The sequence below is a fragment of the Rattus norvegicus genome, chromosome 2 (genome assembly GCF_021556685.1).
Source record: "Rattus norvegicus strain SHRSP/BbbUtx chromosome 2, alternate assembly SHRSP_T2T, whole genome shotgun sequence".
In the NCBI taxonomy this organism is placed as follows: domain Eukaryota; kingdom Metazoa; phylum Chordata; class Mammalia; order Rodentia; family Muridae; genus Rattus; species Rattus norvegicus.
Window position 1 is genome coordinate 28,021,249 of NC_141535.1, and position 27,416 is coordinate 28,048,664.

At 46.4% G+C, this 27,416-nt stretch overlaps 1 protein-coding gene across 8 annotated transcripts in view; it reads right to left on the minus strand.

Annotated features, from left to right (window-relative positions):
- The window catches only part of Pde8b (phosphodiesterase 8B), a 232,890-nt gene that overhangs the window by 62,683 nt on the left and 142,791 nt on the right, over window positions 1-27,416 (minus strand). For 4 of the 8 annotated variants that reach the window (XM_087621627.1, NM_001439445.1, XM_087621623.1 and 1 more), the window contains 7 exon segments: window positions 25,425-25,615; window positions 22,561-22,620; window positions 19,508-19,565; window positions 11,020-11,108; window positions 5,534-5,612; window positions 1,793-1,933; window positions 216-304 (listed from right to left, as the gene is read on the minus strand). In XM_087621627.1, the coding sequence (XP_087477753.1) occupies window positions 216-304; window positions 1,793-1,933; window positions 5,534-5,612; window positions 11,020-11,108; window positions 19,508-19,565; window positions 22,561-22,620; window positions 25,425-25,615 (707 nt within the window). 8 annotated transcript variants of the gene reach the window in all.

Below are 27,416 nucleotides of genomic sequence, written 5' to 3' on the forward strand. Positions count from 1 at the left end.
TCGGAGAACTTGTATAAGCTTACAGTCAAGAAGGCCATCCCCTGTGGCCTGAGGGCAGAGCCTAGTAGTACTGGCTGGAGTTCACTAGCCATAGAAGGCAAACCCTACTGTGTGTGCTGTTCTAAGGCTTAGAGTGGTATTTAGTGTACCAGACAATGCCCATGGGGGCCTGAGTTCTTATCTGCAGCAGAAAGAGTGGAAGAGTTTGCTCTCACCCTCCTTGGCCAATCACTGGGGTGATCTTCACGTGCTGTTGGATGCTGTCCCCGGATTTCCGTCTGGCATAGTAAACCCCCTGCCACTCCTACATGGACAAAGAGAGCCTTTGAGATCCTTCAGTTGAGAGCGCAGCTGCTCCCACAGTGGGTCTCTGCAGGTTAGTGAGAACTCCCCACAGACTTTCGTTACATGTCACGAAACTGCTACACAGTCATACCCACTACAACGCTATCACGATCGCATGTGTAAATGTAAGAGCATCAGGCCAGCATGTCCACTACCAAGCTGACTGCCAGGGGTGAGTTCTAAGACAGCTGGCCACCCACCAGCTGGCGTTGCCACCACACCAGAGTCCGAGAGCTGGCCTCAAAATCCTCACACCAACCAGTGGACCTGATACTCTCATTCTCAACTTACAGACGGGTAGATGAAGGTTCAGCGAGTCCAATAACCTTACACCCAGGGAAACAGAGGACCTGTTTATAGCTGTGTAGTTCGTCAATCCTTCCTGAAGTACTTGAGCTTTCAAACTCTAGGAGTCCTCTGCCCACCACATCTCTGGGGCCACTGTGATCCCTCATTGTTTCCATATACGATATCAAAGGAGAGTAAGAGTCCTGCTGCCTCGGACCATGGGAAGTGGATAGAAATAAAGAGGCAGGAAGCCTCAGGGTGGGGAGTTTTCTCTACTGTTTCTGGAAGGGAGTGGATAACTGAAACTGAGGTCCCTGCAGCCATGTCCTACCTCTTTTCTATCTGACATGGCTAAAGAGGGTTTCCTTTGAGGGTGCCACATATGCCTGGGTTATTTTGGGGGAAAAATGAGTAGTTTATGTAGTATTCGTGTTTCATGTTCAAGTCTACTAGCTCTGGTTTGAGAAGTAAGTTGGACATTCTGATAATCCAGATTCATGCTATCTCTGCTAGTGCTACTCTCGCCGATGAACACGACATTTAACTGCTACACAGCAGAGAAGAAAGAAGGAAGCAAAGCCTTAGGAGCTTTCGGGAGAAGCAAGAGGTTGCCCAGCTCTGAGAGAGGAGAGTGGCTGCCCAGGAGATCCCACTCTTGCCTCCAGTGTGCCTTCATCTCCTTCAGAAGAAGCAGAAAGTGTGGGTGTGGGGCCAGGAGGGGCTGTGGAAGAAGAGTTGCCCCAGTATCGAACATCGAATACAGAGAACAGAAGGAAGGCATGTAACTGAATAAACAGAGCCTACTGTGCCATGTGGATAGTAGATCTTTCTAGCCCCTCCTCTCAAACGCCAATAAACCAAAAAAATAGCACAAAACAGCTATCTGGGGAAGAACCCTGCTCAGAGATCAATGTTACAGCAAGGATAGGATGGGGTATATTCATGCAAAGGACCATGTGGCCTTCCACAAAACAATTCGCTCCTGTGGCATCCCGTTGGCGGCAAAAATTAAACCTTTTTTTTTCTTTTTGCAAAAACTAAGTTCTTTAACTGAATTACGGTATTACTGGAGAGGTTAATCTTGAGGATCAAAGACTGAAGCATCAGGGAGGGGGAGCACTCAGGGAGGAGTGTGGGTGGGTTTCGTGGCTCCACCCACCTTTCCCTTCTTGATGCACGTGTTGATGGTGTCCAGGAGGTCTGCCCGGTTCTTGTCACTCTTAGGTAGGTCAGCGAGTTCCTTCCCCAGGAGCTCCCCTTTGTGGTAGCCCATCATCCTCTCAAAGGCAGGGTTGACATACTGTGAGCAGGAGGGGTTACAGATCAGTGCGCCCTACTGGGAGGCTGTGCGGATACAGGTATACAGAGCATAAGGTTCCCATGACAACACGCTCTAATGCAGGTGCCGTGCTCTCTTCCTTCCTCATCCGGCAGGAGTGGTAGCCTCACACTGCAGTTTATATGTGACATCCTGGTCCTCTGGGAGAATGCAAGGAAGCCTCGGGACAAAGGAGCAGGAAGCCCTTGGCTAATAGCTCCAGCATCTGGTAGACCTCAATTACTGTCTGTCATCCCACAGAATAAGGGAACCCTTGCAGGAAAAAATTAATAGGAAGAGGGCTGGGGTTGTGGCTTGGTGTCCACAGTGCTTCTCCTGCACATGTTAGGTCATGAGCTGGTTCCCAGCACCCCTAAACAACAAACAACCAAGCATATATTCATCGACACGTTGCAGATTTGTTAGTGGCGCCGTGCAAGGCAGCTATCTGAAGCTATGAGTCTTTCCGTTTCCCATCTATTAATCAATGCTACGGTTGGGAGCACTCTGACCAAGTATGAATAGCAAATGCAGTTAGCCTAGAGGCTGGGGTGCACCCTTGAAGTGCTGGCTGCAGGGTGGACAAAGACTGAGAATGCCCACGGTGCACTCGGAGGTCAGCAGACTCAGAACGTTCTTTGCAAACTTCTGCAGGGTCTTCTGGGATTTAGAGCTACTGCCTTATCTGGCCCCAGGCTCCAGTCCTCCCCCAGTTTCTTTTTAAAGATCACAGTCCTCACACGAGTAGCTGTAGCCGAGAGAATAAGTGGCGGCAGATGTGAGCACACTGCACCTGGGTCAACAGTTTCTTTGGGCAAAGTTCCCATCCATCTGCTGTCTCAGAAACACTCTCGCTAGCCGTTCCCACTATCCCCTTGGCTGGGGTAATCCATCAGGAAGTGGGCAATGCAGGGACACTGGGGGTGGGGGTGAAGGGGTGGGAGGATGATATTCCCTTGGGAGCAAAGCTTCTATGAACACATCCGCCCTAGGAGCTAAATCATGTGGAGGAATCTCTGACTATCAGGCACTGTGGGAATGGCTGAAGAGGAGGGGGTCCTGACACCATCATCATGATCCCCAGATCCCTCACAGCCCAGCTCTTCCGTGGGCCAGGCATTGCTTGCTCTCTATCCTGGCCCAGGCTTTCCCCCACATTCTCTGTCTACTGAGAGAGCCTTTCTCACTTCTTCCCCACCAGTTGCAACGTGTCTCCTCCTCCAGGGAGCCTTCTCTGACCTCTGCTCAGTCTGTGTTGGTACCATTCCTAAGGGCTCCCATGGACTTCTGTGAAGGGAATTCTAATGAATACACAGAAAGCAAAATGTGTCTTTCTCTCTCGTAGGACACCGAAATTCTCAGGCGCAGTTGTGTTTTGGATACACACGATTCCAGCGAACACCCAGGGAGTCCATGGCCACCTTAAAGTGTTTAGCCCCGTCCTCATCTGTTAACTGTCTCCTTCACTGTCAAATGTGTGGGCTCCGCTCTCCCATTCTGGAAATCTGAGTTATAGTTATGACTCTTTTCTACATTGAGGATCCTAGAACACCAGAATCCAGAGGTGTAACAGATATGACTGGAGTCAGTGTGCCAAACCCAAACCCTTTAGAACCACTGGCAGACGACTCCACTTCTCTGTACCGGGTCTTTTCTGTCTGCAACAACACTGCCTGGCACCCAGGGTAACTGAGACCAATGAGAATAGAACGCTAACCACTGCACCATCCCATGGGAAGCACATGCAAGTGTTATCAGAGCACATGCAAATAGATGGTGCAGAGGGCTGGAGGCACAGAGGCAGCAGAGACAGGTAGGCTGACACATAAGATGCTGTCCCTATAGCTTATCATGTATACTGTCTGTTCAAGTGCCCCATGATGGAGTATCGATGGAACCAATTGCATGTGTGAAATATCCTGTCCTTGATGTGTCCCCCTGAAATCCAGACGAGAGTCCTCAGAGTGTTCCCTGCACAAAGCATCCTCAGCCTCACTTCCCCTGCCTTCCTCTCCCTGGCACAACATACTCCAGCATTCAGGTTTCCCTTTCAGCATAGCGACTCCCCCTCTGTGGCCACCAACAGCCCTCACATTCATTTCTTTCTGTTCATGGGAGTGATTGGTGTGTGTGTGTGTGTGTGTGTGTGTGTGTGTGTGTGTGTGTGTGTGTGGTATTGATGTCATGTAACACATTACTACATCACTTGTCCTAGAGATTCAGGTTTGCTAACCACAAAGTGTGGCCATGGGGCGAAGGACTGGGTTCTTGTATGATGTGGGGAAGGCACGAGAGGGCGGGGCTGCTTCTCATCAGTTCTGCATCACAACCCAGCTTCCCACCGTGAGGTAGGTAGATGAAAAGCCAACGGCCTCGGGAGCAGAACTGAAGGGCTGCATCTGCACACGAGTGTGGGACTTGTGCCCAGCTTTCTGGGTGGTTTATGATGTGGAGCAGTGGGCAGGAAGGACACACATGGCCAGCAATGAACAGAAGCTTTCAGTTCCACTTCGAGAGTCAGTCAAGCATCATCTAAGATATAGCCCCCCAATGAAGTCTCGCAGGAAAGCTCCGGGGTCACGAATGTGGGGAAGTATTTTGATTTCAGTGCTCTTGGCTGGGCCTTTCCTTGTGTAAGTTCCTCATTGTGTTAAGTCTTGTATCCTCATCTACTTGCCCTTTGAGACTATTGAACTAAGCCGAGACAACCCAATGAAAAGCTCGTGATAGGAACAAGGTGTGGTAAACCCATGATACTCTTGATATGGGATAGAATCAGTGGATATCTGAGTGCACACAGAAGACGGCAGAGGGTTCAAAAGGAGGCTGATGCCACAGGGGGCCATGGTGTGCTGGTCATTGTGTGTCCTGCTCCACTGATAACAGCAGATGCCCCTCAAGGCTCCTGCACACCAACTGCAGTCAGGCCATTGCCATTCTGGGGACCAGGTACATTTCTAAGTACTCTGTGAGGCAGTTGAAAGATTCTCTAGGTATGCATTTCTTAGAAAGATGGCATTATATTAGAATACCTGCTTTATATTAGAACACCAGCTGCAAGCTAACATCCCATAGCTGCCTACGAGTTTGCTCAACAATTCTGTATAAATACTGTTTTTACAGACAGCCTAAATTCTCTCCCACCTCTACCTAAGAAGTAACAAAATCCTGATCTGAATTAATAAGTTTAACCTATGGGGGCTGGAGAGACAGTGGTGAAGAGCTCTTCCAAAGCTCTTCTAAAGGATCGGGGTTCATTTCCCAGCACCTATATTGTGTGGCTCATAACTGCCTATAACCATAACTCTAAGGGTATCGCACACCCTCTCCTAGACTCTGTAGGCACCCACACACATGTGTACACGCATACAGTTTAAAAAGGATAAATCACAGAACAACGTTCATTCTCTTGAATAACTAATCCTTAACTTTACCAGTCATCTTCTCATATACCAATTTTCCTCTCCTCAAGAAAATGCGCAAATGTGAGAAAATCATGGGAAAGTATTTGAGATGAAGAGGTGGGAAGAACGTGAAAGGCTCTTTGTCAGTGTTAATGATGCGAAGGGCTTCTTCCCATACCTGAATCACGTGGTCATCACTTGTTATTTCTATGGCTTCGTGACAGTGGTCTAACGCTGTAAACACTGAGTTACAGGCCCTGAAAGATACACAAGACTAGCGTTAGTTTTATGCAAGCATTGTTGGAACTTGGTTAATTCAGCAACATAGACAGAGCCCTGCGCCACTGACAGTGTGAACTCGTTATTGCTATGAGCTGACTTTTGAACCCCCTTGTTTTGATATTTTAGTCCAATGTGCAGTGTAGTAGTATGGCCACGGTCACGGAGAAGACCACGTTCCCATCCACTAGGAGAACCCAATGTGGCTCAAACCGACCATGAGATATTCTGGCCTTTTGCAACACGCAGAGAAACATTTGTTTTCCCTTTCTTAGGTTTGCAATGTCGCTTTGCCTACAGCCACACCCACTGGCATGAAGACAGACAGGAGTGGCAGGTACCTCCCCCATTGTCCAGCTCTTTGCACCTGTGTAACTTTCCATATAGTTAGCTCCTCTCTTGCTGACCTCCTCTGTGCACCTGAGAAATCTGAATAGAGTCCAATTGTGGTTTCGATTTAAACTAACTTCCCAATAGAAAGCAACTCCAAATACCTTAAGTTCTGACCTATCCAACACGGCAACTGTGTGACTGGAACCTGCTATTGAAAGAATCCCAGGGCAGGCTTTCTTACACAGTGCAAAGAGAGAAATAAAAAGAAAGGAAAGTGGATGGATATTTCTTCATGGGCAGATTCTTCAAGGTTTTTTTTTTCCCCACCTAAGAGGCATTGCAATTTGCTGGCATTTTGTCCTATTTGTTAGGAGAGCAGCAGAGCACTGGGTGAAGTCGGACTGTATTTTCCTAGCTGTGGGATCCCACACCACTTCTGGCCTTTGCTTATCCTTGTTTGCCCATTGGGGAATGATTATAAGAATGTGTGTTTCATGGGGGGTTGTAATGACCAGAGCCATGGATGGCATATGCAGGCATTTGTCAAAGTACTTGGGACCACAGGTGGAAGAATCCAGGCTGTGGTAGATGATAGCACTTGTAAGGTCCTAGAGTCACAGTACCTTATTCTCTAAGGCTTGAGAAAGCCTTCAGTGAAAGGAAAAACTCAACACGAGCTGTCTGCTTCCTCGAGTCCGTCTCAGTGACGGCAAGGTGGGGAGGTGCAGGCGGGGAGGACCTTGGCACACTGAAGGAGGATGCCTGTTCCTATGACTGCAGACTACAGCTATCTGCATACAGCTAAGTAAAAAAGCATCTGTGTTCTGCTCAGAGAACCCGGCTAGCTTGATGCCACTGACAGCCCCAAGCCCTTTGGGCCATTTCTTCATCCAATTGCCCCACCCAACTAATTTGTTCTGTACACTGTCTAGCCACCGTCATTGTTTGTAAACATGTTCTATCAAGTCAGCAAGACATTACAAAGGATGCCCCCTGAGAGGCAAGCAACATCCAGGTTTGTCAAAAGCGCTTCCCAGACACCTGGTCTAGTCTGCGCTCAGCTCTGCGGGAAGGCAGTTCAGGTGCTAACTACCTTTCAGAAGTGAGGGTGGAGACATGAACTCCACACAGGCTGATTTGTCAACTTTGAGAACTAGGTAATTAAGTTCGGCTAAGCACATTCTGTCAAACTCCTCTCTGGTGAATGTTTTTCTATAAGGTACCTGTACATCTCAACTAAACGTGCAAGCTGGTGTTTCAGACATAATCACTTTGTCTGCACGTAAGGCGGTTCAGAAATAAGTCCCAGAGCTATAGAACATCATGCTCACGGTTATCCACAAAATCTAAACTCTTCAGAGAGAACAAATCTCCTACCCACTGACATGAAGGAACATTGGTAGGGGCAGGAATGACACAGTCCTGTCCCATGCGTGACCAGCAGTGATGTTTATTTTGGGGTTGATGACTCTATTTAAATAAACTTGCAGCAAGATGGGGCAATCAATTTGAGTCATATTCCTAGAACCAGGGAACCTAATCATGTGTATTAATTATTCATACTTCTCAGGCAGAAAAACACTGTGGCCTTATTAATGTTTGTTCTTGGGAACTATGACCTACATCTCAGATGTCCTTATTTTTTAATCCTTAAGATCAGAGGTTAAAAAACTGGGAGGAAAAAGGAAATGGAAGAGAGAGAAAGATAATGGGCGAATGACCATGCATTCTGTGCTCCTGCTAAAGGGTTTCTAAGGCTCATAAGGAAGAGATGTCCATGGTGGGGTCCAGACAAAGTCCATAAACAGCACAGTGTCCCAGTGGGTGCAAAGTGCATAATGCAAACGCAGGGTGCCTGACTGTGCTTTGGAACCAGAGTGGTAGGTAGTCAGGATCACAAAAGGAATACTCCTGGTTCTCAATGTCTTCTTGTCAATTGACATTGCGATCAACATGTGCTGTTCTGTATATCTTAGAAAGGTACTTCATCTAGGTTCTACCAAAACAGAACACACACACACACACACACACACACACACACACACACACGTGCACATGCAAACCTCACACACATGCACACACCTCATGCACATACATGCACACACCTCATGCACATACATGCACACACCTGTACTCACATGCACACACACCTCATGTACATATACACACATTCACACACACCTTATGCACATAAAAGCGCACACACACACACACACACACACACACACACACACACACACCTCATGCACATACTCAGACAGGCACATACGCACAGACACACATCACTATAAACAAGGCAAAGCAGTGGTTTTTAGGAAGATTCTGGATACATCCACATCTACTCAGAGGCTCAGAATCAGCCAGGAAGACCAAAGAACAGGCAAGGGGACTCATGGGATTGCTACTTGATGGACGTCATGGGTGGTGGCAAGGATGAGAAGGGATTTATTCATCTCATAAAGTATAGATGGTAGTCGCCATTCACAAAGCCCTGGACTGAAGTGTCCACCTTTAACATTGCCAGCATCCCACAGTACAGACTGTGTCCTTGAAGAATGACAGCCATGCTACATATTTAGCTGCAGCTGGGGGCGGAATGGTAGGAAAGTATTACATAATTAGACTATAATTATTCTGGCATTGTATAATAAAGAGCTCACTTCCCAGTCTTTAACAAATGGCACAGTTGCTTATCTGCCTTGGGGCGCAGGTAGATGCTCTATATGTCCTTGAACACCCTAAGGAACTGGAACAAAGCCATTGTCTGAATCATTCTCCTTTGGATCATGGGTCCACATTTTGTAGGCCCAGAGAGATTCAAATAATATGCATGAATCCCCAAGCCCCAAAAGGGGGGTGAACTCAAGAAGGCTGAGGGAAGGGCTGAAAAGCAACATATCAGCAGGCAAAGAAGCAAAGAGTATCCATGTGTGAGGCAAGCCCTGCTCCCCGGGTCACTGCTTCCGGGTCACTGCTTCCGGGTCACTGCCTCCGGGTCACTGCTTCCGGGTCAAGTCTGTTTACTAGTTTCACACTGATTTACATGAAGAGCCTGAGAATTTCACTCTGAGCCCAACAATGAGTGCAACTTTTCCAATCAGTTCCTGGCAGGGAGAAGATACAAAGTGGTAGCGCTCACAGCGATGGGAGGTAAGAAACTCACAGTTACACTGTGGTGAGACCATGTGAGCTTCCACACCACAAGCTCCCACACAGGGTAGGTCTCAGCAGCTCAGGGACCTGAAGACAGGGCTGGCATGTGTACTTGTTTCAGATCACCAGGCAGGCCTGCATCCTGCTTGTCAAGGTGTCCGAAATCTCCCCGAATGAAGCCCCAGTGCCAGAATCTGAATCAAAACACAGCCTAGCAGGGACCATCAAATGTTCTGTGTCCTAAGAACACAGAGCACTGATCATCTAAAATATCATGAGGGGTTCCTGGCCATAGCGATAAGGTGCTGGGTCACCTGCTTTTATTGTAAGAAATAAAGGATCAGACCGCAATGGAATCTGTCTTTTCTCTTTTTATTTATTGTAAGAACATCAAAAAAGCAAAGTACTAAGCTGTTTAACTCTCAATTAAAAGCAACAGAGGCTCCTAAGAAATACATACACTTAAGTACATTGTTAAAAAAGAACAAATTACCGAAGCAAAGAGAAGGTGGTGCTTTTAGAAAATTTGTATAAAGTAATCTGAAGCAAACATACAGATAAAAAGAAACCAAGGGATTTAACTTATTTAAACACTCAAAATGTCTTCAGTGCTGTTCCTTAAGTCCTTGAACTATTAAAATCCCTCAATATTAGAATTTCCACTGGTTTGGCATACTTTTACTTTTTAAAAATATTTATTTATTATTACTTTGTAGTGGTGTGTGGTGTGTGTGTGTGTGTGTGTGTGTGTTATGTATACTCATGGGGTGACAAACATGAATGTCAGAGGACAACTTATTGGAGTCATTTGCTTCTGTCCTCATTGGGGGGCCCAAGAGATTAAACTCAGCTTGGTGGCAATATCAACATTCTGAAAACAAACACACAAACAAAAGCCAAAAGCCACCACGTCCCCATCTAAGACAGTGACCACTTATATTTCCCATATCACTGTAATCACCTGAATCAACTACCCAGACTCGGGCTACCTGTGTCTATGGGTCTATGCCAATCATTCTAGAGATGGGAGGAAATTAGCTTGCAAACTACTCTGTCATATTTGGCTATAAAGTGAGCAACAAAGATTAAAAGTATCATGATGGTAGGGAGATTCTCTCTTGGACTTTGTGTTGGGCATGAGGTATGACAGGGTACCTCTTAGTTCACTAGAGAGAAAAGCCATGTGGGGACGTCCCTGAAGGATGCCAGGAAGCTCTTGGAAACAGATCTTTCCACAGGGCCAAAGGTATGAAGGAGCCTCCTGAAGCTCATGTTCTCTGGCCTGAAGAGGGCGGGTTGAAGAAATCGAGTTTAAGAGCAAGCCAGACCAGAGCCTGAGCTGAATTAGGCAGGTACTAGGACCCTGATATTCCAAGAGAGCCTTTAAGTTGAAGATGTTCCAGGGAGAGCCTCCCACAGGATGGAGAGCCAGTGAGATGTCATCTCTTAAAGCGCCACATATCCGCCAGGGGTCCTAAAACTATGCCATGGCGGCCACGAGCAGACGAAACTGCTACATAGCCCTCGTGACAGTTAATCTAATTCATGTATCATCTCCCTCGAATATAATGACTCAAGTAGGAATTTATAAGGTTGGGAGTCAGAAGCTGAAAAGTAACTTTCAAAAGTCTTGCTCTCAATATGATTAAATGAAAATCGAGCAGGATTTCCCAAGTCATTTTAAAACGGCCACACGTAGTGAAGGGCTGTCAAAAAGGACAGGCTGTTGACCTATTTCATTACATCTGGGGACTCCAGCTAAGGCATGGCTGTTGGTGGTGGCCTAACAACCTCAAAATCCCAGACGTCAGTCACGGATCTGTGAACCTCAGCCTATTGACAGCAAAGACTTTCTAAAGAATCCTTAACCTGGTGCGCTTGTCTTATTTTGCTACGTACCGTAATTTGAACTGCGAGCGAACTTCCCCGTGTTCTATTTGAATCAGTTCATTATAGCAAGCAATTATGCTGCTGTTCTCCATAAATCTCTGAAAAGAAAGCAAGATAATGCATAAGACATCTCCAATTATTTCTTAGAGAGTCAAACAGAGAAACCTCACAGTTGCTCCTGCCCCACCCCCACCCCCAGGTAGCTCATTATGCAAGACATCTTGTAAGTAGGAAGGGATGGCATAGAAAAACTGTCAAGGAGAGCGAGGCTCTTGTTCGAACCTCAGAGAAACAACAGAGCAGGTGAGGCACTCCGCTCAACCTCGATGGGGGAGCCTTCATTATGGGGAGTCACAGCAAGGCAAACACGTGAGAGCACAGTGTGCCTCCCCAGCTGCGCTAATGACTGAACTGTTTTAGCTTTGTCCTGGAACAGTCACCTGAAACTCAATACGCAGCATGCTCGTGCTGCAACGTACCGCTGACTCGTTTTCTATGGGAGCGTGTTCTCCCTCCTCCTGAATCTTTCGCGTGCCTAATACAGAGTTCAGTTGAAGCATCGGTGGGCTCCACAACAGAAGACAGACTATCGGGTGAAAAGCTAAGCATTTCTCTAAGAAAAAGACAGACATATCCAGCAAACACATGAAGGACGCCCAACCTCACCAGACTAGGGAAGTACAAATCGGAAGCAATAATGCGACCTCATCACACACCCACTGGGATAAACACGATAAAAAAGAAAAAGTATTAGTAAAAATGTGCAGAATCAAAGTCCCGGGCCTCACTGGTGGGGACATGAGATGGCTTAGACGCTGGAGAAAACAGTGTATGTGTTATTCAAAAGTTAAACCCTTGGTATATAAGCCAAACAACTGAGAATGGATACCTCAAGCAAACACTGGTAGGATCCGGTCCATTCTAGCTTTATTTGCAAGGCTAAAAGGTGGAATGAAGAGATGACACAAGTTTTGGTGTGTGCATCCAATGCAACTTTATTCAGGCATAAGATAGAAATGAAATACTGATGTATGCTACAACATGAAGAACTCTGTGTATCTAAGTGAAAGACCCCAAAGCCACATGCTACAAGCCTCCGTTTACGTGTACTATCTACACAGGTCTAATCCTCACAGACAGACTTCAGACTGACGCTCACTGGAGCTCAGGAGACAGGACTGGGACTGACTGCTTAGTGAGAGCTTGGGACCGAGGGCAAAGCTTTAGAACGAGAGGAGGGTAGGCATTGCAAAACACCGAGAATGTTCTAAATGCCACTGCATTGTTCACTGGAAAATGGTTTGTTCATCTTGATTAGGTAAAACAAAAGCTCTCACATATTGACAAGCCCTTAGTGGGTGAGCGAGTGCAAAAGACAAACCTATAGCCAGTCACAACCCAGTGAGTTATCAAAGAGCTGGAAAGGTGCACTTCATACTGAGCACAGACAGCAGGACCCAGTCAACAATCCCAAACAACTCATGTTTGCATGATTATTATTTTTTTAAGAAAGGTTGTGCATGGTGTTTTGCCTGCATCTATGTATGTGCACATTTGTGTAGTGCCCGCAGAGGCCAGGACAGGGTGTTAGATTTCCTAGAACTGGAATCACGGATGGTTGCGAGCCACCATGTAGGTGCTGAGAATTGAACTTGGCTCCTCTGGAAGAGCAGCCAGGGCTCTTAACTGCCGAGCCACCTCCCCGGTGCTTTCTTTACGACTTTTAAATTGAGCATGTTACCAGGTATAGGATATACAAGAAATCAAGCATCTCCCTCGTATGAACACGTGGATACTTTTATGAGAAATGAGGAAAACAGAAAAACACAGCAAATAAAAAATGGTAAGGAAACAGATTTAAGGGCAATTTAAGACTGAAGAAAATGGTTTACATTTTAAATCATAGAGAAAATACGTACTTTGCCAAGCTTTCCAAGCTAGCTTGCACACCAGCAAGCAAGCAAGCAAACAAATTACCCAGTTTCATTGGTGCTTCTCAGCAGCCAGACACATGGAGGGGAGAGTGCCAGACCCAGGTCCCTTTACAGTTTTCCTCCAGCCAAGTCAGCCAGAGGGCAAAAGCAATTCCTCTTTCATCATCCGTCTCAGTGTGTGAGTGTACACACACACACACACACACACACACACACACCCCTCTGAAGCGGGTGGTCTCTCCCTGAGGAATACCTCTAACTTTCCATAGGCCTCTTGTCCTTCAGGAGGAATGGGAGGGTCTAAGAAAAGAAAAAGCCACAAACCTGTGCAGAAGGGAAAGGCTCATGCTTTAGTCACAAAGCAAAGCTGATCAAGATTCCCAGCTGATTTGTTTGAGCTAATTTTGTATCCAGCCACTTTGCTGAAGGTGTTTATCAGGTTCAGGAGTTCTCCGGTGGAACTTTCAGGGTCACTTAAGTATACTATCATATCATCTGCAAATAGTGATATTTTGACTTCTTCCTTTCCAATTTGCATCCCTTTGACCTCCTTTCATTGTCTGATTGCTTTGGCTAGGACTTCAAGAACTATATTGAATAAGTAGGGAGAGAGTGGGCAGCCTTGTCTAGTGTCTGATTTTAGTGGGATTGCTTCAAGTTTCTTTCCATTTACTTTGATATTCGCTACTAGTTTGCTGTATATTGCTTTTACTATGTTTAGGTATGGGCCTTGAATTCCTGATCTTTCCAAGACTTGTATCATGAAGGGGTGTTGAATTTTGTCAAATGCTTTCTCAGCATCTAATGAGATGATCACATGGTTTTTTCTTTGTGTCTGTTTATGTGGTGGATTAGAAGCCTTCCTCTACCCAAAGGATAAATGGGCTGAAAAGAAATTAGGAAAATGACACCCTTCACAATAGCAACAAATAATATAAAATACCTTAGTGTGACTCTAACCAAGCAAGTAAAAGATCTGTAGGACAAGAACATCAAGTCTCTGAAGAAAGAAATCAAAGATCTCAGAAAATAGAAAGGCATCCTCCCCTCCCATCAAAATTCCAACTCAATTTCTTCATAGAGTTATAAAGAGCAATTTGCAAATTCATTTAGAGTAACAAAAAACCCAGGATAGCAAAAACTATTCTAAACAATAAAAGAACTTCTGGGGGAATTGACATCCCTGACTTCAAGCAGTATGACAGAGCAATAGTCATAAAAACTGCATGGTATTGGTAAAGAGACAGGGAGGTATATCAATAGAATAGAATTGAAGACCCAGAAATGAACCCACACACCTATGGTCACTTAATCTTTGACAAAGAAGCTAAAACTATCTAGTGGAAAAAAGATAGCATTTTCAACAAATGGTGCTGGTTCAACTGGAGGTCAGCAGGTAGAAGAATGCAAATTGATCCTGAACAAAGCTCAAGTCCAAGTGGATCAAGGACTTCCACATAAAACCAGAAACACTAAATCTAAAAGAAGAGAAAGTAGGGAAAAGCTTTGAACACATGGGCACAGCGGAAATTTTCCTGAACGGTACACCAATGGCTTATGCTATAAGAACAATAATTGAAAAATGGGACCTCATAAAATTGCAAAGCTTCTGTAAGGCAAAGGACACTGTAATTAGGACAAAACAGCAACCAACAGATTGGAAAAAGATCTTTACCAATCCTACATTCGATAGAGGGCTAAGATCCAATACATACAAAGAACTCAAGAAGTTAGACTCCAGAGAACCAAATAACCCTATTAAAAATGGGGAACATTGCTAAACAAAGAATTCTCAACTGAGAAATGTCGAATGGCTGAGAAGCACCTAAAGAAATGTTCAATATCCTTAGTCATCAGGGAAACGTAAATCAAAACCACCCTGAGATTCCACCTCACACCAGTCAGAATGGCTGAGATAAAAAACTCAGGTGACAACAGATGCTGGAGAGGATGTGAGAAAAGAGGAACACTCCTCCATTGCTGGGATTGCAAACCAGTACAACCACTCTGGAAATCAGTCTAGCAGTTCTCAGAAAATTGAACATAGTACTACATGAGGACCCAGCTATACCACTCAGGGGCATATACCCAAAAGATGCTCCAACATGTAACAAAGACACGTGCTCCACTATGTTCATAGCAGCCTTATTTATAATAGCCAGAAGCTGGAAAGAACCCAGATGACCCTCAACAGAGGAATGGATACAGAAAATGTGGTACATTTACACAATGGAGTACTACTCAGCAATTAAACACAATGACTTTATGAATTCACAGACAAATGGATGGAACTAGAAAATACCATCCTGAGTGACCTAACTCAGTCACAAAAGAACATACATGGTAGGCATTCACTGATAAGTGGACATTAGGTAAAGAGCTTGGAATACCCATGATACAACTCATGGACCACATGAAGCTCAAGAGGAAGGAAGTGGGTGTTTCAGTCCTACTTAGAAGGCGGAACAAAATCAACAGAAGTAGGGGGTGGGAGGGACTTGGGAAGAAGAGAGGACAAGGAGGGGAAAAAGAGGGGCAGGATCAGGTGTGGGAGGAGATGGAGAGATGTACAGAGGGTCAGGAAATTGAGCAGAGTTGGGTAGCAATGAGGGAAGCGAAACTGGGGGTAGCAACCAGAAAGTCTCAGATGCGAGGAAAGCAAGAGCCTCCCAGGACCCCACGGGGATGACATTAGCTGAAATACCCCACAAAGGGGAGGAAGAGCCTGTCGAGACCATATCCAGAGGTGAGGCATGGCCTCCCCAGTGGAGGGATAGCGCCACCCACCCATCTCCAAAATTTTAACCCAGAATTGCTCCTGTCTAAAGGAAATGCAGGGACAAAGTTTGGAGCAGAGACTGAAGGAAAGGCCATTCAGCGACTGCTCCACCTGGGGATCCATCCCACATGCAGTCACCAAACCCAGACACTTGCTGATGCCAAGAAGGGCTTGCTGACAGGAGCCTGATACAGATGTCTCCTGAGAGGCTCTGCCAGAGCCTGACCAATACAGATGTGGATGCTCACAGCCAACCATCAGACTGATCACAGGGACCCCAGTGGAGGAGTTTGGGAAAAGACTTAAGGAACCGAAGGGGCTTTATCTGGCATTAATGGGAGGGGAGACCATTAGTCCTGTGAAGGCTCGATGCCCCCGTGTAGAGGAATGCTAGAGCGGTGAGGTAGGAGTGAGTGAGTAGGTGGGGGAGCACCCTCATTGAAGGGTAAGGGGAAATGGGATAAGGGGGTTTGCGGTGGGGAGACCAGGAAAGGAGATAACATTTAAGATGGAAATAAATAAAATATCCAATTAAAAAGAAAAAAAAAAGAATCACATCTGCCCATGTTTTTAGATGGGCGAAATCTGTCTCAGCCAATGACAGTTATCAGGGGTAGCAGACGAATTGCAGAAACGTGGGTTTAAATGATGCTGAGACGTTGGATTCTGACTCAGGGACATGCAGAACATCTGTAGGCTAACGATGTGGTGAACTGCTAACGTGAGCGGAGGGCTCTCACTACAGGAAGATCACCCAGTCTACAGATTCTCCAAGCAACTTTTATCTGAAGGCACAGTTTTCCTGGGACACGGGAGCTCTTGGGAGAGTACCCTGTGACGTGACGTGGTTGGGAAGCTACCTCAGTAGTTGGACCCAAGGCAGAGTGTGGAGGGAACCTGCATCTGCACCTGTGCCTTTGTTATGAATGTACGAGCTATTCAGATTTTGGAGCCTGTTTCCTCCTCTGACAAAAAAAAAAATGAAGGAAATATCAAATCCTTCATATGGTAAGAGAAATTAAGCAAGTCACCTGGAACCGGGCCTGATAACTAATACATTGTAGCTCCCCGACTTCCCACTCCTAAGGAAGCCTCTCCAGGGAGAAGTGTGGCTCACAGCTGTTAGCCCAGCATGCTTTCCACACTGCCTCACACACAGGGCCCCATAAATACTTGTTGAGAGGAATAAGCATCATTTCGGGCTGAAAACAAAAAAGAGGCGTACGAAGGAGAACGCAGAGCACAGCAGCTGCACTGGGCGAGATGCTAACTTCCACAAAGCTCAGTGTGGGCTGCTCACTCGACAGCCGGCCATGTGTCCAGTGCGTCACTGTCCCCAGAGGGGATGGCTGGAGTATACTGGCTGGCACAGTTTCTTCCCGGATCCACACTCAGGGATCACAGACTAATGTATTGGCTAGTAACACGGAGCCACGTTTCCAAAAGATGATTAAACAAATCAGGAATGGGAAAAAACTTCATAGAAGGCAAGGCCAGCATGTATCTCTGAAGGCATTTGGACAGAGAGTCAATACCGAGATATTTCTCCAAACAAGCAGGAGAATGTACACAGAGATCCGCCCCAGCTGCTTTGAGGACATGCTGTGTTTTCCTGGGAGAAAAACTGGGCTGGAAGGGAGCTCTCTGACCAGTTGGTGAATGGCTTTGTTCAAATCAGACCCAGCCCTCAAAATACCAGGAAATCCAAGACAGGAACTGACTTCCAGAGTCCCATTCACCATGGGTTCATTCACTGTGTATGACACATTTGGATCTGGGCACAGGGGACATTCTGAAGTAGTACAGACAAGTAGAAAGAAAAAAAAAAACCGAACTTTTGTTTTCTTAAGAATATGTGTGTCTAAAAACTGGCAATCGACTACCTAAAGACTATACATGGACTGACCCTGGACTCTGACCCCATAGGTAGCAATGAATATCCTAGTAAGAGCACCAGTGGAAGGAGAAGCCCTGGGTCCTGCTAAGACTGAACCCCCAGTGAACTAGACTGGTGGGGGGAGGGCGGCAATGGGGGGAGGGTTGGGAGGGGAACACCCATAAGGAAGGGGAGGGGGGAGGGGGATGTTTGCCCGGATACCGGGAAAGGGAATAACACTCGAAATGTATATAAGAAATACTCAAGTTAATAAAAAAAAAAAGGAAAAAAAAACTGGCAATCGTTCTCCTGTCAACAGACTTCCTGTCAACAGGTGTGTGACCGCTGCCCTTCAGTAGAGAAGCTATCTTCTAGATGACACCAACCACAAATACTGTTGGAGGAAAGATCACTGAACAATTCTAAGGCCACTCCAGAGACCAATGGACAGCCTAACTAATAGAGCCAACCAGCGTGGTGGCAAGGTCATCCTTCAATCATATAACCAAGCTAACCAGGGAAACTAATTTTCCGGTGTTCTCAGAGTCCCAACTCACACTTGAAAAGGTCAGTGTGAGAAGGAGGTAGAATGGTGTGGTCCACACAGAGGATCAATAAAAACCTGTGAATAATTTCAGAGTTATTTCTCAGAAAAAATGTATGGTGTTTTTTTTTTTAAATGGCAGTCATGTGGCTTCATTGCCAGCTGCCCTCTTGGCAGGTCTACATTTTCAAACTCAGAAGTGTTCTCTTACGTATCTACATTCAACCACTGCACAGAAGGCAAGGTTTCAGCATCAATGCCAAGGAAAGATGACAGACACAGAGGAAAGGGTGCAGGGTGCCTCGGAATGTGGCCCACTTCTGTGACACGTTCTGAACCAATGCAGCCTTCCATCTCCCACAGGGCTTTGCTTCTGGGCTGCAGCATGGCAGAGCACGGGGAGACCGCTTCACAAAGCAAGCTCCTGCTTCACCATGGTCTGCTACCAAGGTGGGTTTTCATTTCAAATCCAGAACAGCGACCAAGAACTCACAGGATCATCCACCTTGAGTTTAGGCTACTAGTAAGATCTACAGAGATCAACTTTGGGTTTGCTACCCTATTTTTAACCTAAAGTAAAGCATTGTTTAAAAACAGAAATACATGTTCGTCATAACATTGTGAAGGGAAGGGCTCCACTAATTTTCTATACGACTGTGTCTGATAGTCACGCTTCTTTTTCCACTCCACTTTACTTAGAATTATTTCCATTGTTTTCTTTACATTGGCCCACACACAGCTTTGCTTTGCGATCCAAATCCTTTCCTTATAATCTTAGTTATTTGTCTGTATCTCTTTGCTTAGGATAAGCAGTGCTAACCTTTAAGTTGATATCAATGCTTTTCAGATAGTTATCCTTCAAATTAGAGACTTTTCCTCTTTTTTTCGGGTGCTAAATGGCAGTTCACAAGCTGTGGTCACCAGCAGGAGCCTGCCTCTGGTTTAAAATCTCTGGCAGGGTGGTGAGCACAGATCCCAAGAGGCGACTTGGTACGTCACCTTTAAAGGACCACACACATAGTGAGTCTAAGTGGGGAGGTGCCTCTATACGGGGCTACTCTGAGACTGTTGGGTTAGGATCTGATGTAAGAGGTGCCTTATTGTCTCAGTGCCTTGGCTGCACAATTGTGCATCGGCTGGAATTAAGATGATAAGAAGCGAGTGGTTCACTAGCACTGGCTCAATGGTACTCCATTCCAAGCCCAGTTGCTTCTATTCCCTGGTTCAGAGTTCCGGGGCCTGTTTCCAGTAATAACTATCATGGGTGCATGCTGGGCTCTCATGGGAGAGTCTGGCTGTGTGCTTGGCTGTTATGGGAGAGCCAGGGAGGCTAGAGAGAGGCATTCCGGTCCCCTTGTACATACCCGGTTAAAGCCTGCATGGAGAAGAGGAAGGACCGAGGCCTCTTCATGGTCATCAGATCTGCAGCAAAGCAGAAAATGTGGTCACTCAGCAGATACAAACCAGGATTCCTCACGCTGAAACATGGAGAGAGAGCAATGAGGGCCGTCGGCGGTCACCCCTGAGATGCTTCCTGAACAGCGGTCGTCCAAGGAGCACCTGCCTCCAAGGACACAGAATCCACATCTGTTTCCCAGATGCCAGCAGAACACACACAGCAAACAGAGCAACAGCAGTGTGGTCAGTGTCCCCAGCGCAGGAGTGAAATGCTCTAACTCTGTCTCGCCCTTTGGAGTTGGAGCAGATCTAAGAGGGTAGCCCCCATTAAAGGATGTGTCACCTATGCTGCTTATCACCAGGCTTCTGTCCCTAACCCAACTGGATGGACAACTCCTACTCCAAGGCCTATTTGGGCCCAACTCTCAAGGTGCCACACACACCTGACATTACAGTCTGTGGGAGCCTACAACCGAGTAGCCAAGAAGAGTCAGCATGAACAGAAGCACAGAAGGGAGGGAAACGAAAACTGATACTGTTGCCTGCTTCCGGATAAAGTTTTCTATATCAAGCCTGGAGCTACATGAGTTACAAAGGCAGACTGAGAACCAGCATGTCATGACAATGCCTGATAACTCAACTGTCACCATCAAGAAACTGAAAGAGGGTCCCTGAGACAGCCAGAATTTTGCATAGGGTATAACCCAGAAAGTCAGGGGAGACACATGAAGAGGGATTGGGTGGAAACGGCACAAGAAAACAGAAGGCCCCGTTTGTCCAAGGCTTCCTGCTCCCAGAGAAATTGTTTCCCTTACTTTCTGGTTTCCCTCAGTAAAAGAAGGTTCTGCCTTCTGTGAATGACACATCAGGAGAGGCATTACAAAAATTCCAATGTAATATTATTCTATTTCCTAAACTAGGTGGCAAAGATAAGAGGTCGCTTAACTTCACTCGCCAATGTGAGAAGAATTTGATATATATAAAAAAAAAAAAACAAAAAACCAGAAAAACCACAACATGCCATACAAAACCACTCCTAATGAAGGACTCATAAACACTTCGGACACGTGAAAAGGACCGAAGGCATTTTGGGGCCCCTGGAACAAGCCGTGGGAAGGGCTCTGTGGTGTGGCATCTCCAAGATGTCATGTCTAGGGCTGAATGATCCTGCTCAGATCTCTGAAGAAAAGTGGAGCAAAAGGCTCCTTTGTTCCTCCCTCAGTCTTTCTGGGATTAATCTCCCACCAGGACCGCAGGTAGAAGGCATCGAGGGATGAGCCTCACAGTACAGTATTTCAACAGGAGGCTCTGATTGGCCCCTGCGGCCATGGCTTCCTCCTGTGCCAGAGGAGCCTACAGGGCATATATTTCCACTGTCCCTGGGCCAGCCTGCCCATGAAGACCCTACACCTTCTTATCAGAGCTATTAGCCTGTCCGCTCCTTGGTGGCAAAAATCTGTGCCAAACGCCTTAATAAAGCCAAGTCCAATAGGCCATGGTTCCTAATTAAGGTCTCAGTCTCTCTGAAGCTCATGACAGACATAAATTGACTACAACAAATTTTGCCACTGGCAAGGGTTCTAACTACTGTAGCACATGAAAGCTACTTATTTCTCTCAGCCAGTCCTTTCATTTTAAGTGTGGAACAATCCAAACTCTAAACCCAGCAGAATAATTTCTCATTTTAGGGTATCACTGTAATGATAGCTGGGCCAATCTTCTTTGCAGTTCAAAACCAACCTAAGCTATGCCCCGTTGTTGGTCACATGACAGTCCTCCCCAGAGTCACAGCCTGCGGCCTGCTGTTAGCCACTGGACAGTTCTCCTCAGAGTCACAGCCTGCGGCCTGCTGTTAGCCACTGGACAGTTCTCCTCAGAGTCACAGCCTATGGCCTGCTGTTAGCCACTGGACAGTTCTCCTCAGAGTCACAGCTTATGGCCTGCTGCTAGCCACTGGACAGTTCTCCTCAGAGTCACAGCCTGCGGCCTGCTGTTAGCCACTGGACAGTTCTCCTCAGAGTCACAGCTTATGGCCTGCTGCTAGCCACTGGACAGTTCTCCTCAGAGTCACAGCCTATGGCCTGCTGCTAGCCACTGGACAGTTCTCCTCAGAGTCACAGCTTATGGCCTGCTGCTAGCCACTGGACAGTTCTCCTCAGAGCCACAGCCTATGGCCTGCTATTAGCCACTGGACAGTTCTCCTCAGAGTCACAGCCTATGGCCTGCTGCTAGCCACTGGACAGTTCTCCTCAGAGTCACAGCTTATGGCCTGCTGTTAGCCACTGGACAGTTCTCCTCAGAGTCACAGCCTATGGCCTGCTGCTAGCCACTGGACAGTTCTCCTCAGAGTCACAGCTTATGGCCTGCTGCTAGCCACTGGACAGTTCTCCTCAGAGCCACACTCCTTTTCTTGCAGTGGATTTAGCATCTCTGCACTCTCACACGACATTCTGAAGTGAAAACTCAAACCCTTCTGTTTTCCTCAGAGAGGAAAGACAAACCAGAGCATCCAGAGCCCTCAGCTTTTCTACTCATTTTTGGCATGTCATGGTGATGAGTAAACCTGTTTTCCCCCCATGAAGTGTGAGAAAACGTGCTAACAGCAATTATGTAAGAAAGGAAGAAAAAAAAAAAAAGCCTCAGTATTTCTGGAAACTTGGAAAACAAAGCCCTGGAAGCAAGTTCTAGAAGTGGCCGTCACGGCGCTGGTTCAAGCATTAGGCTACACCGTGTGCCTCACATGGAACAGTTATGCTAGGACGGGGCTGGCGCTGGGGTGGGGCTGCTGGGGTGGGCGCTGCTGGGGTATAGGTGCTGCTGGGGTGAGCGCTGCTGGGGTGAGGGTGCTGCTGGGGTGGGTGCTGCTGGGGTATAGGTGCTGCTGGGGTGGGTGCTGCTGGGGTATAGGTGCTGCTGGGCAGGAATGCTGTTGGGGTGGGGGTGCTGCTGGAGTTGGGGTGCTCTGGGTGAGAGTACTCGGGGGAGGGGTACGCTATGGTGAGGCAAGGGGTGCACTTACGCTTGTGAAACCACAGCCAGGATCACTGTGTGCTCAGAGGGGTTCGTGGCCCGGATTGACCTGTAAAAAGAAGCTTCGAGTCAAAGCACTGACCTGCGCTTTGTTACACTGAACTATTCTGGAAACTTCTCAGCCTCGATAGTGGCACCAAATCAAATCATCCTTTAAGGAAAAGAAAAACACTCAGAACACACGTGAGACAGCAGAGAAAGATGACCCTATGGATCAGGAAAATATCTTTAATCTATTTATTCATTTGTTTGTAATTGTTTTAACTCCCGGACAATTCTCCAAAAGGTCAGGCTCATCAGTTTTCTACTTCAAAAACTGGCAAATTCCATTTAAGTCTCTGATAGAAAAAGTTTTCCGACTCTCTTTTTAAAAGTATGTCAGCCCTACAGCCCTTTAGTGGTCAGACTGGACCTGGGCAGCTAATGAGGTTGGATTACCTTCCTCTCAGAACAGTAGATCATACAGAAAGCTTATCTGACAGTAAAAGAGTACTTGCTGGCAGACAGACAGACAGACAGACAGACAGACAGACAGACAGACAGACAAGAGTTATTCTGTGCTAAAGATCATTCAGAGAGGGCGTTCCCCTAGTTCTCCTGTCAAGGGTGCTTATGTGCTTTAAAAGACCTGGGCATGAGCTGGGCTTGAGAAAGATTAAATAGTAACTGTGAATCCAATTTGCCGAGCTAGGGCCCCTGTAGGAGTTCAAGGTTTGTGAACCTTAGAAGGTGTGCAGCGTCACCTAAATCTGACTCTAGCGTCCTCTGGCCAGGGCTTCATGAATTGGCTAAGCTTTTGAAAAAGAGCCATCTTCTGGAACCCGCATGGGGGACAGCACTGACTGCATTAGCCATGGAGGACAGCACTGACCGCATCAGCTGTTACGCATGGTCGCACCTTCTGCTTCTCTAAGGATCTTTCTAAGACGACCCATTCATCACCATGAGCAGCAAGGCTAGAACAGTCCTGCTCCAACAGTGACCCTTATCACTTCTTGTTCCCATCCAACATCCCACACAGCAGGTTCCAGAAGACTCGGTTTCCATTTAGGAGCCCACTGTATAGACACTCGGGAAAGTAGCTGTTCTGATCCTATGAAAAACTTACAGTGTCTGAGGAGTATTCTCCGAGCTCCAGGGAGAAGCTATACTTTCCACCCAGTGATGTGTCACGGGCATGCTCCTAGGTCATCTATGAGCCTGAACTTAGACAAGAGGCTAACTTATATACTGAACCTACAGAGCAGGGGCACAGTCTCTTGGCTTTCTTTGGGACTGACGCCTGTCTCTCTGGTTGCTTCCTGCTCTCCAGAGGAATTTGTGGTAAGAGGGACTTGGACTTATTCCTGGTGAGAGGACTTGGGGGGCATCTGGAAGTATGTAGGTCTGGGGTTGGTGTGAAAAAGGAAGGAAGGTTCAGTCTAGCTAAAATATCTGGGACCTAGGCCGGCAGATGACAGAAAGGAATACACATCTATCGGAGCATGTCCCCCACTCATTTCTGTGCACAATACTGCTGTCTGTCAATCGTTTAGGAATCTGACCACCCTCAACAGAACCAGTAACTGTCTGCAGATACACAGACACAACGTCCTTCTGAAACACAGACTGCCCATTGCTTTTCTGGTCAGCTATAACATAGGAACAGACACCGTGTCTCTATATCTAAGGGAAAAGGTAAAAATTGTCTAACCTAGGCCCTTGGGAACATGTCTTGAGTAATTTCACACCTGCACAAGAGCAGGAGTGTATGATTACAGAGCTACACACAACAAGAGCAAGAGAGAAACAGGACCCAATTCTACCCTGAAAATCATTCAGAAAGAAGGTATATTTTGTTCTTTGAGACAGTGTCTTGCTATGTAGCCCAGGCTGGCCTTCAAATCATAGCAATTGTCCTCTCTCAGTCTCCCACATGCTAGCATAATAGATGTGTTTCACTATAGCTGGTTGGAAAGAAACTATTTCTTAAAAGTAAACACACAACACACACACACACACACACACACACAGAGGTATTACTAAGTAGGAAAGGATATCTATGGAGAAAGGCAAGATTTGAGACCATTTAAACACTTAAACACTGGCTAATTAACAAAAATTCTTTGGGAAAATGCAAGTCATCAAAAAATAGCAAGGCAATGTGCCTGTGATTAAAATTTTTTAATCCATTAATATTTTTATATACCAAAAAAGCTTTAAGAATCAATTTCTCTACTTATCTACTAATATTCAATAAAAGTCCAGCCCCGTATGTAATGTTCTCACATTAATTACTGAACCCTCCCTGGCTAACTTACAAGCATTCCACTTTAGCTGAATGGCTTAGTTCATGTTGAGTGAATTATTAAGACTGTGCATTTATTTCTGAACAGACAGGTGCCTGACTCCCAAAGTGTGAGCATTTCTACAAATGAGCAGGGGCACGGGCCCCCAGGAACACTCTGGTGCTGACGTGGCTGCCTTCTTCCCTCTGGGAAGCCTGCGACGGTATCTCTCCATCTGTGTCATGTATGGAAAATTTTGTTTCACACATTTCTGATGTTCATTTTGGGACAGAATAATGAAGTTTAAAATATCTACTTTAAATCTAAACTACGTGTAATAAAAACTGTGTGAATTTTAATGACTCTTTTATGAGCAATACTCCGGAGGGGCGGGGTGACCGTCTCCAAGTTTGAGGATGAGTCCAGCTGACACCTTTAAACTCAGTGCAGTTCAAACGTGCAGAAATAGGAAGGTGGGACGCCTCTGTAGGAAGGGGCTGCAGTTCAGGGTCAGTGCTAGGGACCGAAGCTGTCTACAGGAATGAATTTAGAGCAGACGGGGGTGGGGGGTGGGGGAGGAAGGTACCTGCACACGGCTTCTGCATCAAAGTTACGGGTCTGCCTGTGATCGATCACTATAATCTCATGATGCTTATCCAGAAAGCATTCGAGGGCCGACTCTGGAGTTCGAGCAATGTTGCATCTGTAGCCAGCTCTGTCACAAGCCCACCAGAAGCCATCGCTCTGGCTATCTTCTTTTGCAAAGATCAGCAGGACCTGAAACAGAGAGTAGAGCCCTTGAACTGAAACCCGCAACCTCGGAACCACCTTGGAAACAAGTCCTGGGTACACTGGCTAAACACAGGACTCCCGATGAGAGCTGTCAGGTTCAAGTCCAGCTCCTCCAATAATCCCTGGGATCTCCAAACAAGCTACCCCATCTTCCTGGACTGGCTGGGGTCCACTTGGGGGCGGGAGGGACAGAGTGAGATGCAGGTAGGTACTCCATCGTTCTAGTCAGGCTCGGGTGTTGCTGGCTGTGGCTGGAGGTTCTCTTCAGTTAGACCTATTTTTAGGTGGGGGAAGCAGCAAAATCCTTGCCAGGGTAACTAACGTGGGTTACGCAGGTTACATGATGATTCTCGAGTATACGCATCTGGTTCAGTGCAAACAACATTTGCTTCCAAGTCCCCGGAGGCTCTCTGCACTCAGCACTAGAACAGCTGTAAAGACACAGAAACTTCAGAGAACTGACAACAATCCGAGAGATTAATTTAAACATCCACGCTCTTGCCAGCATGGGAAAAGGCTGAATGTGAACTGTGGAGCTGGCACGCAGCTGAACGGAGGACGATCTGCTTCATTGCGTGATTCTTCTCAGCCTTCCTGGGCCTAGGAACCCAGAGTCTCTGGGAATGGGGATGCTAGGGGAGTCTCATCATCGCTGGAACCTATTGAGGGTCTAACTTGTGCACTGGCCAGTCCTGTTTTCCACCATGTTCCCGTGCCCAGCAGAAAGCTGGTGCTTACAAGCTGCCCAGTAAAAACTTGAGGGTTGAGACGGTGACTACTTGTAGGGTTTTATAAGAAATATAAGAAGACTATTTCTATTTTGTTCTTGAGAGAAAGGGGGTTGCTATCAGGCTCCAGCCAGCCTTGTATTCACAGCCCTTGAGCCTGCCAAGTAACTGGGATTGCGGGCAGGCAGCACTGTAAAGGGCTTTATTATTCTCGTAGTAGGAGTGAGACATCCCCAGCAATATGGCACCATGCGAAAACATGGTAATCAAAGACTCTGCTAAGGGATGTCATACTCTCCAGCATTCAATTCTGGTTTAAATAATTAGGGGTAGAACAGTGGTCTCTCTGCGTGAAAGGGCTTTCAAAGCAATACCCAAAATGATGGTAGAACGCCCAAAATGTTTTTTGTTATAATCAGAAAGGAAACAAGCCAAAGTGCCCAACAGCTACCGTTGGGTTTTAAAAATGTCTCATTACTCGAACATTAGAAACCCACAGGGAAGCAGACACAAGAATACAATGAATTTCACTCACCCATCAATCACTTTCGGCAACAGTCAACTACTAGCCAACATGGGTTTGCTGTATCCCAGTGATTCTCAGCCTCCCTAACGCTGTGACCCCTTAATACAGTTCCTTATGTTGTGGTGGTTCCCAACCGTAAAATAATTTCATTGCTACTTCATAACTGTAATTTGTTACTGCTATGAATAGTAATGAAAAAAGTCTGATATGCAAGGCCTGGGGGGGGGGGTCACTGTATCTGTGTGTTTGGCAAATCCAGTTAACATACCCAATCCATACACATCTGTTAAACAGAAAGAGTCATTCGCATAAGTACAAAACTACATTTCTATTTGATACCTAACCCTCCCCTACCAATCCCTGAACATCAGTAATATGCAGCTATACACATCAATCATCTTACGTGCTCAATCGTTTCTCAAATACCATGCTTCCAGAAGCAGGATAATACCTTTTTTCAGTATAATTTTAACATTTTTTTCAGTCCATGTTTCAAACCATCTGCCGGAAAACATGGGCCAGCTCTATTTTC